The sequence below is a fragment of the Coregonus lavaretus genome, assembly GCF_964263955.1.
Source record: "Coregonus lavaretus genome assembly, chromosome: 5".
In the NCBI taxonomy this organism is placed as follows: domain Eukaryota; kingdom Metazoa; phylum Chordata; class Actinopteri; order Salmoniformes; family Salmonidae; genus Coregonus; species Coregonus lavaretus.
In genome coordinates, this window is record NC_139992.1 from 21,771,581 (window position 1) to 21,782,083 (window position 10,503).

The 10,503-nt window shown below is 45.9% G+C and overlaps 1 protein-coding gene across 1 annotated transcript in view; it reads right to left on the minus strand.

The window, feature by feature from the left end:
* LOC311129105 (ecto-NOX disulfide-thiol exchanger 2-like) overlaps positions 1 to 8,831 on the minus strand; it is a 31,857-nt gene extending 23,026 nt beyond the window's left edge. Inside the window, exons 1-4 of the mRNA XM_084161388.1 lie at positions 8,758 to 8,831; positions 8,498 to 8,650; positions 3,314 to 3,472; positions 991 to 1,197 (exon numbers count right to left, since the gene is read on the minus strand). Coding sequence (XP_084017514.1) covers positions 991 to 1,197; positions 3,314 to 3,472; positions 8,498 to 8,650; positions 8,758 to 8,767 — 529 coding nt within the window. The 5' untranslated portion in view covers positions 8,768 to 8,831. The remainder of the gene's footprint in view (positions 1 to 990; positions 1,198 to 3,313; positions 3,473 to 8,497; positions 8,651 to 8,757) is intronic.
* Between the last annotated feature and the right edge of the window lie 1,672 nt (positions 8,832 to 10,503).

Sequence of the window (10,503 nt, forward strand, 5' to 3'; positions counted from 1 at the left end):
TAAGCATACTGCTAAAGCAACACTCAAGTGGTTTAAGGGGAAACATTTCAATGTCTTGGAATGGCCTGGTCAAAGCCCAGACCTCAATCCAATTGAGAATCTGTGGTATGACTTAAAGATTGCTGTACACCAGCGGAACCCATCCAACTTGAAGGAGCTGGAGCAGATTTGCCTTGAAGAATGGGCAAAAATCCCAGTGACTAGATGTGCCAAGCTTATAGAGACATACCCCAAGAGACTTGCAGCTGTAATTGCTGCAAAAGGTGGCTCTACAAAGTATTGACTTTGGGGGGGTGAATAGTAATGTATGCTCAAGTTTTCAGTTTTTTGTCTTATTTTTTGTTTGTTTCACAAGAAAAAATATTTTGCATCTTCAAAGTGATAGGCATGTTGTGTAAATCAAATGATACAAACCCCAAAAAAATCAATTTTAATTCCAGGTTGTAAGGCAACAAAATAGGAAAAATGCCAAGAGGGGTGAATACTTTCGCAAGCCACTGTATATACAGTCATGTAAACTCATACACTCAAAGTATACAGTATTACAAATGCCTACATTCTATACCCCACGTACCACCACAAAGATCATTAGCAAACCAAAAGGACAAACTTTACATTTTCAACTATTCATAATGCTAAAATATTCATCTATTCCTCCTCATCAATAGGCACACCTCCAGCCTGCATAGCTACAGTCTATTTCTGCTCCTGTCTTGGCGTAACGGCTTTAAGTGACACAAGGTCACTGTTTTTACTCCTCTACAGTGTTCATATCATTAATACATATTCTATTAAAAAGGAATACTTAAAAACTGCTGCAAATACATAGTTATGCTGACCACTGACCAGAGACGTAGAGCATCTCATTTGTATCTTGTGTGTATAGTATAGCATTTGCGTAGTATAGTATTTGTATAGTAAAGTAAAGTAAAGTATAGTATAGTATAGTATAGTATAGTATAGTATAGTATAGTATAGTATAGTACTGACCGGAGAGGTATAGGGACTTGTCCACCATGAACTCCTCACTGAAGCGGATGTGACAGAAGTTCTTCTTGCTCTTCCTGATGGCGATGATCTCACCACACTGATCAAACACCTCCCTGATGATCTCCTCGCTGGCGTTCTCCGGCAGACCCCCGACAAACACTGTCTTACACCCTGGGGGCCGCTCCCGCGTTGACGGAGGAGGCAGGTCTGGAACAACATGCATGCTCAGGTCACATCTGGTGACAATTCTTGTGACCACAGTCCATTTATGAACGTATTTATATTAATTTAGATGGAAAGGATAGAAAAGCATGCAAGTGTGTGTGTGTGTGTGTGTGTGTGTGTGTGTGTGTGTGTGTATTTGTACAGTGGGGGAAAAAAGTATTTAGTCAGCCACCAATTGTGCAAGTTCTCCCACTTAAAAAGATGAGAGAGGCCCGTAATTTTCATCATAGGTACATGTCAACTATGACAGACAAATTCAGAAAAGAAAATACAGAAAATCACATTGTAGGATTTTTTATGAATTTATTTGCAAATTATGGTGGAAAATAAGTATTTGGTCACCTACAAACAAGCAAGATTTCTGGCTCTCACAGACCTGTAACTTCTTCTTTAAGAGGCTCCTCTGTCCTCCATTCGTTACCTGTATTAATGGCACCTGTTTGAACTTGTTATCAGTATAAAAGACACCTGTCCACAACCTCAAACAGTCACACTCCAAACTCCACTATGGCCAAGACCAAAGAGCTGTCAAAGGACACCATAAACAAAATTGTAGACCTGCACCAGGCTGGGAAGACTGAATCTGCAATAGGTAAGCAGCTTGGTTTGAAGAAATCAACTGTGGGAGCAATTATTAGGAAATGGAAGACATACAAGACCACTGATAATCTCCCTCGATCTGGGGCTCCACGCAAGATCTCACCCCGTGGGGTCAAAATGATCACAAGAACGGTGAGCAAAAATCCCAGAACCACACGGGGGGACCTAGTGAATGACCTGCAGAGAGCTGGGACCAAAGTAACAAAGCCTACCATCAGTAACACACTATGCCGCCAGGTACTCAAATCCTGCACTGCCAGACGTGTCCCCCTGCTTGTCCAGGCCCATCTGAAGTTTGCTAGAGTGCATTTGGATGATCCAGAAGAGGATTGGGAGAATGTCATATGGTCAGATGAAACCAAAATATAACTTTTTGGTAAAAACTCAACTCGTCGTGTTTGGAGGACATAGAATGCTGAGTTGCATCCAAAGAACACCATACCTACTGTGAAGCATGGGGGTGGAAACATCATGCTTTGGGGCTGTTTTTCTGCAAAGGGACCAGGACGACTGATCCGTGTAAAGGAAATAATGAATGGGGCCATGTATCATGAGATTTTGAGTGAAAACCTCCTTCCATCAGCAAGGGCATTGAAGATGAAACATGGCTGGGTCTTTCAGCATGACAATGATCCCAAACACACCGCCCGGGCAACGAAGGAGTGGCTTCGTAAGAAGCATTTCAAGGTCCTGGAGTGGCCTAGCCAGTCTCCAGATCTCAACCCCATAGAAAATCTTTGGAGGGAGTTGAAAGTCTGTGTTGCCCAGCGACAGCCCCAAAACATCACTGCTCTAGAGGAGATCTGCATGGAGGAATGGGCCAAAATACCAGCAACAGTGTGTGAAAACCTTGTGAAGACTTACAGAAAACATTTGACCTGTGTCATTGTCAACAAAGGGTATATAACAAAGTATTGAGAAACTTTTGTTATTGACCAAATACTTATTTTCCACCATAATTTGCAAATAAATTCATTACAAATCCTACAATGTGATTTTCTGGATTTTTTTTTCTCATTTTGTCTGTCATAGTTGACGTGTACCTATGATGAAAATTACAGGCCACTCTCATCTTTTTAAGTGGGAGAACTTGCACAATTGGTGGTTGACTAAATACTTTTTTTCCCCACTGTATGTATGTGTGTGTGTGTGTGTGTATTTGTATGTGTGTGTGTTTGTGTTTGTGTGTGTGTGTGTGTGTGTGTGTGTGTGTGTGTGTGTGTGTGTGTGTGTGTGTGTGTGTGTGTGTGTGCGCATGGGTGGACGTGTTTAACTATACAAGAATAGCAGACAAACAAACATTTGACCAACTAGGGACATTTTCTTAGTCCCCACAAGGTCAAATGCTATTTCTAGGGAGTTTAGGGTTAAGGTTAGGGTTAGAGTAAGGGTAAGGGTAAGGGTACAGGTTAGGTTTAGGGTTAGGGGTTAGGATTTGTGTGTCCCCACAACGTTAGTTGTACAAGACAGGGTGTGTGTTGGTGTGTGTGAGTCTTACTGGGGTTCTGGGGGAACAGGGTGCAGCTCTGGCAGTGGATGATCTCCTTGATGACGGGGGGACCAGGCGGAGGAGGGACCAGGCTGATACCTGCCATCATGGGGTTGATGGGAGCTAGGAGACCCAGCCCTGGATCAAAACCCTGGATACAGATAGAATCTGGAGGAGAGAGATAGGAGAAGAAGAGTTAGTCTGGAGGAGAGGAGAGGACGAGAGGGGAGGAGGAGGGGAGGGGGGAGAGAGAGTTGAGAGGAGAGGAGAGGAGCAATGAGACCCAGCCCTGGTTTAAAGGCTTGGATACAGGTAAAGTATGAAGGGGAGAGAGAGGAGAGAGAGAGAGAGAGAGAGAGAGAGCGAGAGAGATGTACTTATTAATATCTTCAGAACTGAACATGATGAGACTGGGAGAATGGACAAGACAGAAATCTCCCTGGCTGCTTGTCTCAGGCCCTATACAATCACACAGGGTCTGAGAGAGAGAACAGACACTGATCTACCTTAGAGTAGAATCCAATCTGACTGAAGCTGTCACACAAGCCTGTCACTACTGTGAGGATACAGATATAAATATTAGAATGTAGAATCGCAACTTCATATTTATGAAATCATCAATCAAGTCCTCACTGCAGATATGAGTTTGTCAGCAAAGGTGAGTGTGAAGAGCGCATGTGTAGGAGGGAGACTGATTCTATGTGATGCTGTCAGAAAGATTCCAGTGCTCAATATGTCTCTACTATCCTAAGAGGCTGCAAAGCAAAGAATCACTTCTACTGGCTGTGTCTGGCGAAGCCTCGAAGAGAAAGCGTCTAGTGTTGCGAAGCCAAGTGTGTTTTATTACAGAGAAGGAGTTTTTAAGAGGAGCTGCAAATCATTGAGGCTGGAGAGAGAAGAGAGAGAGAGAGAGAAAATATATCTGGAAGATTATCTCACATAAATATCCTGAGTCACAATCATGAATAATCTGAGATTGTGTGGATCTGTGGAAAACTCATTAAAATGTTCACTGTGATGATCTGAACAGGTAAATGACGTCTCCTCTCCCCACATTCATCATCCACTAATGCTGTTTCTCTTTTCCTCGCTTTCTTCTGCACTTTTCTTTTACCCTCCTGGTGAAAATAATTCAAGGCCGTTAGTTTTCCTCATTGGCCCTGGCCACGCTCTGTTACGTCTGCCAGTGGGAGAGAGTTCATCTCCCTGGCCCCTCTGTTACGTCTGCCAGGGGGAGAGAGTTCACCTCCCTGCCAGGGGAGAGAGTTCACCTCCCCAGCCCCTCTGTTACGTCTGCTGGGGGAGATAGTTCACCTTCCCGGCCCCTCTGTTACGTCTGCAAGGGGGAGAGAGTTCACCTCCCCGGCCCCTCTGTTACGTCTGCCGGGGGAGAGAGTTCACCTCCCTGCCGGGGGAGAGAGTTCCCCTCCCTGCTGGGGGAGAGAGTTCAACTCCCCGGCCCCTCTGTTACGTTTGCCAGGGGGAGAGAGTTCATCTCCCCGGCCCCTCTGTTACGTTTGCCAGGGGGAGATAGTTCACCTCCCCGGCCCCTCTGTTACGTCTGCCAGTGGGAGAGAGTTCACTTCCCCGGCTCCTCTGTTACGTCTGCCAGGGGGAGAGAGTTCACACTTTGTTTATTTGTCATTGTTTAATTTCTCTCTTTCTTTTCCTCTCCTCCCTCCCTCTCTCCCTCTCTCCCTCCCTCCCTCCCTCTGTTCTCACCCTCTACTCTGCAGGTTTGTGTGTACGGCTGGACGCTGGTTCGCTGGGCTCTGGATCTCCCCTCAGGAAACAGCTGCTCGTAATTACAGTGAAGGTGAGACATCATCCATTACATACTCTATAACCCCCATTATCTTTCTCCTCCTCTTCTCCCTCACTCTCTTCTCTTTCCCTTCCCTCTCTCTCCCCCAGTCTCTCTTTCCCTCTCTCTTTTCTCGCTCTTATTTCAGTTCTCTCTCTCTCTCTCTCTCTCTCTTGGAGCTGAGGTCTGTGCTCCAGGAGGATATCAGTATTAATCTGTCTTTTCCTTGGCTCTGAGGAGGGCGGATCCAGTCCAGCTGTCCAGACGTCCCTGCTGTCTCTCAGCTCATTAAGGAGGAGAAGGACTGTACAGTACTGACCCAATGGAACTACAGTGACGATGGGCCGCTCTGCTTCTTTCCTTCCCTCCATTCCTGAAGTAATCCCAGATCTGAGAGGGTTGGATAGCTGAAACCAATCAAATCAACCAGTCAAACTCTGCCTTGACTTGCGGGACGGTTGACCTAATGTGCGCAAATGTGATTAGCATGACTGTTGTAAGTAACTGTAAACGTTCCAGGACATAGACATGTCCTATATGGGCAGAAAGCTTACATTCTTGTTAATCTAACTGCACTGTCCAATTTACAGTAGCTATTACAGTGAAAACATACCATGCTATTGTTTGAGGAGAGTGCACAACAACAAAAAACGTATCATGGCAACTGGTTTGATACATTCACCTCTGAAGGTAAAGAATGTACTTACATTCAGTAATCTTGCCCTGATTTGTCATCCTAAGGGTCCCAGAGATAAAATGTAGCATAGTTTTGTTTGATAAAATCAATTTTTATATTCAAATGTAGGAACTGTGTTCTACAGTTTGAACCCCTGCTGTCTCTGGCTCCACACCCACCCCGCCCGGCCATCTAGATGTGTGAAAGTTAGTGTATAAGCTAATGATCCATCATGTCTGACATTCCTGGGAGTGTGTAAACTTACATTTTGTATTACCATATCATTTTTGTATGTTCTCTATAGTTTTGTACTTGAAAATGTATCAATTGATCAATTTGGCACATTTGGGCAGACTTGATACAAAATAGTCCAGTATTGCAATGCTTCACTGGATCAATCTGAAACTTTGGACACACACTGCTGCCATCTAGTGGCCAAAATCTAGATTGCGCCTAAACTGCAATATTATATTGTGGCCTTTCCCTTGCATTTCAAAGATGATGGAAGAAAAAAAATGGCATGTTTTTTGGTTTGTATTATCTTTTACTAAATCTAATGTGTTATATTCTCCTATATTAATTTCACATTTCCACAAACTTCAAAGTGTTTCCTTTCAAATGGTATCAAGGATATGCATATCCTTGCTTCAGGTCCTGAGCTACAGGCAGTTAGATTTGGGTATGTCATTTTAGTTGAAAATTGAAAAAAGGGTCCGATCCTTAAGAGGTTAATGCAGTGATCTTTTCCCCCCCAGTGAAATAATAGTCCTATATACACGGCTTCATATTACAATAGATTTTCTCCATACAACTCTCAGCTTTCCTGAGTTAAATCCATGTATTCAGTTATTCAGGGATTACACAAACTCAGCCTCCAAATCTCCTTCTGTGCTCATTTAATGAACCTCACAATGCAGCTCTCACAATGACATCTAAGAGCGCAACGATGCTGCTACATATAGGTACTGAACACAGTGGAACTATCCAAATCCTTATAGAAAATGATTTTGTTAATGGTAAATAAATAAAATGGTAAAGCACCTGTACATTTGAAGGAACTTTGCGTTTTTAATATAAATCCATAACTGAAAACATAATAGCAGTGAGATCAGTGTGGTTACATTTCAACCACAGACTCACTAGGGATCATGACAGAGGCCCAGACTATACGTTCCCAACATTTATAGTATGACATATATTCCATATAACAGTCCATAGAGTGGTTTATTTTGTTATAGACTTGAATAACATTAGAGAGGACTGAGAGCAAAACGTACATATTTATTAGAACCAGATGTTGGTGACATTTTCAAGCTGAGTGTTTTTCCAGCCCTGTCCTCCTTAGCTGTTGTAACAGTCTTAATGGTCTGAAAGAACCTCACTCGGCTAGTTCTCACAGTGTGTCTGTGTGTGTGTATTTGCGTGCGTGCGAATCACTGTCTTCCAGTCCTATCCACTTTATACATAATAATAATGTTATTGGTCTGGAAGAATCTGTTAGTTCTCAAAGGCCTTAGTGTGACTGGGTCCTCTTTGAAGTGCCCAAACCCTGTGTGCATGTGTGGGGTTGTACATGTGTGAGGTTGTACATATGTGTAGGCCAAAACATCATCCAGTGAAAAGAACCTGAGGAATTTTTTCCCAGCAAGAATCTATTAAGCTCAGCTAATCATCCTGAAGCTCAGTCAGGACTGATTTCCCAGACCTCTCAACACTAAATATACAATTCAAATGACCTTCCATGCCTACTTATGACAATTACATAAATATGCATGATCTGAAACCTGCTCATGAATTTTTAAATCAGCCGGATTTCTCTCTATCCTCGCTGGCTACGCTGTCAAAATGATAAAAACAATTGGATGCACACACACACCCTATTAGCATCAGCGGAGAGACAGACATGTAGTCAGGCCATTAGAAAAGAGAGCAGGGAGATTTTCTTTGTATTGTTCCTATCCTCAGTCAGTCTCTCTGCGGGGAAGGAACAACGTCTACTTAATAATGTCGTATCTAGCTGCTGATGGGGACACAACAATTAGAACCATGACATTGGGCTATTGACTAAGGAATTGTCAACTGAATCTGAATTGTTGTGATTATTGGTGCTGATTGTCAAAAGACAAATGGTAGAGGCTGTGGGAGTTGACTTGTGATATACACACAATCTTAAGGTCCTATCTTAAGTCCTTAGGTCTAACCTGTATAAAGGTGAATATTGTATTATAAGAAAACAAAGGGGATTGTATGCACCAGAATTCTGTCTCAGCACACAAACCTCCTCAAACTATCCCCCAGACTAGAACACAGTTTTACATAGAATAACACTTCTGCTGCCCAGTAAAGGGATTGGCAGCGCTGGTTTTGGCAGAGCATGCTGCATTCTGGATTCCCTGCCACAGGGGTATAGGCTAAAGTATCTATCTAGTTTTAGGGTAATCATTGACTGGCCTGCCCTGAGTAGGTGGAGTTGTGGAGGTGAAAGAGTAGTAGGATGCCACCATAGGGGCTCTTGATGGAAGTGCCCAGTTCACCTGATGCCTTTACGATCTTCTCAAACGTTTCAAAACATAGTCCATGGGGACTCTTTCCATTCTTATGGCCTCGACAATATTGAGAAATTAGAATGAAGAGTTTGTTAGCAGAGGAAAGGGGGATAAGGGAGGAGGGTGAGGATGATGAGAAGGGGTGAGAAGGAGGCCTAATGCCCTACCTGAGACCAGCTGCTGCCCGCTGAGGCCCATGGGTACGATGCCCAGGTTGTTCATGGCGGTGGCCCAGGCTCCGTGGTCGTTCACCACGTGGTCATGGACACTGAGGTGCTGCTCCGCCCCCAGGCTCCTCAGGCTCCCTACACCATCTGCTGCTGCAGAGGACAGGAGAAACAGGAGGGTTAGGAGGAGGAAGGAGAAGAGACCAGAGATGTAGTTGACATATTAGTGAAGGTGTAGTAGTCAGTGTTACAGTACGTACCGCTGGCCATAGCAGGCCCTGTGTGCTCCTCTCTCTGGCTCTACCTCTGAGAGTTCTCATCAGAACCACAGCTCCCTCAGGCTGCACACCAGACCAGACCAGACCAGGACAGGACGGAGGGATGAGAAGAAGGATAGTTGGATGGAGGGACGGAGGACTCTCCCAGTTAGAGACAGGATCCCATCTACCCTCTGCTAAACCCTGGGGAAGAAAAAGAGAGCAGTTCAGTAAAGCAGCTTAAATCAATGTTTTTCAATCAAACCATTGCAGCTTAAGATAGCATTAGAACAACACAATCAGAAATACATTGTTACTGATGTCCTATTTCCGCCCACACAGAGACAACCACGCACACATGTACACAGCAGTACATTAAGCGTTTCAGTCTTTATAGCTCCCCCTCCCCCCTTCCCCCTCTCTCTCTCTCCCCCTCCCCCTCTCTCTCTCTCTGTCACGGTTTCGGCCGAGGCGGCTCCTTCTCCTTGTTCGGGCAGGCTTCGGCGGTCGTCGTCTCCGGAGTACTAGCTGCCACCGTTCAATGTTTCATGTTTGATTGGTTTTGTCTGTTTGTTACACCTGTTTATTGTTAAGTGTTCATTAGGCACCCTATTTAGTTATCTTGTGTTTGGTCAGGTGTTGTGTGTAATTGTTCGATGTCACGTGTTGTTGTTGGTCCTCTGTTTTGTGCTCTCTGTATTCGCTTTGCTTAGAGAGTCCTGCACGTTGTGCGTACTTACTTTGGACAGTCCGGTGTGCGTTTGTTTTCGCCTATGGCCTGTTGCCGTGTTGGCTTGTACTACGGACTTCACTAAAGACATCTGTTTTCGAATCTCTGTGTCCTGCGTGTGATTCCACGTTCCCTCTACACTCAACCCTGACAGAATTACACACCATCAATATGGAATCAGCAGGAGCACCCGCACCCACCGAGATCATGGAGGAGCGCCTTCGTGGTCAAGAGGATAGAATCAACCAAATCGGGCACGCCCTGGACCGAGTGATGAACACCCTCCATCGATGGGAGACCAGCGGGGTACCCACACCCCCACCTACCGCACCATCACCATCGGTCAGCCCGCCCGTCCAACTACCGGAACCCAGTGGGTTTCGGCTCTCGCTCCCGAGGGCGTACGACGGCACCGCTGCCGGGTTCGACCCTCGGGACACGAGAGCGTTTCCGCCCTCATCTCCTGTCTCACCGGCAAGGCGTTGGAGTGGGCCAACGCCGAATGGAGGAGAATAGACGCCGCTACTATCACCTATGCGGAGTTCTCCCGCCGCTTCCGTGCAGTGTTCGACCATCCACCAGAGGGGAAGGCGGCGGGGGAGCGTCTATTCTACCTCCGTCAGGGGATGAGGAGCGCTCAGGAGTTTGCACTGGAGTTCCGGACTCTAGCGGCAGATGCAGGGTGGAATGAGCGGGCACTCATAGACCACTTCCGCTGCAGCCTCCGGGAGGACGTCCGCAGAGAGTTGGCGTGCAGGGATACTACACTCTCATTTGACCAGTTGGTTGACATGGCCATTCGGCTGGACACCCTGCTCTCTACCCGCGGACGTCCCAGGTGGGGGTCGTCCATTCCACCCTGCAGCGCCTCCGAGCCGAGCCCGATGGAGCTTGGAGGTGCTGGCGCTAGAGGAGGGAGAAGAAGGAGCCCGAGGGGGGCCGTCCCCTGCACCAACTGTGGCCGTGGAGGGCACACTGCGGCTAGGTGCTGGGGAGGGTCCCCTGGTGGAGGAGACGGT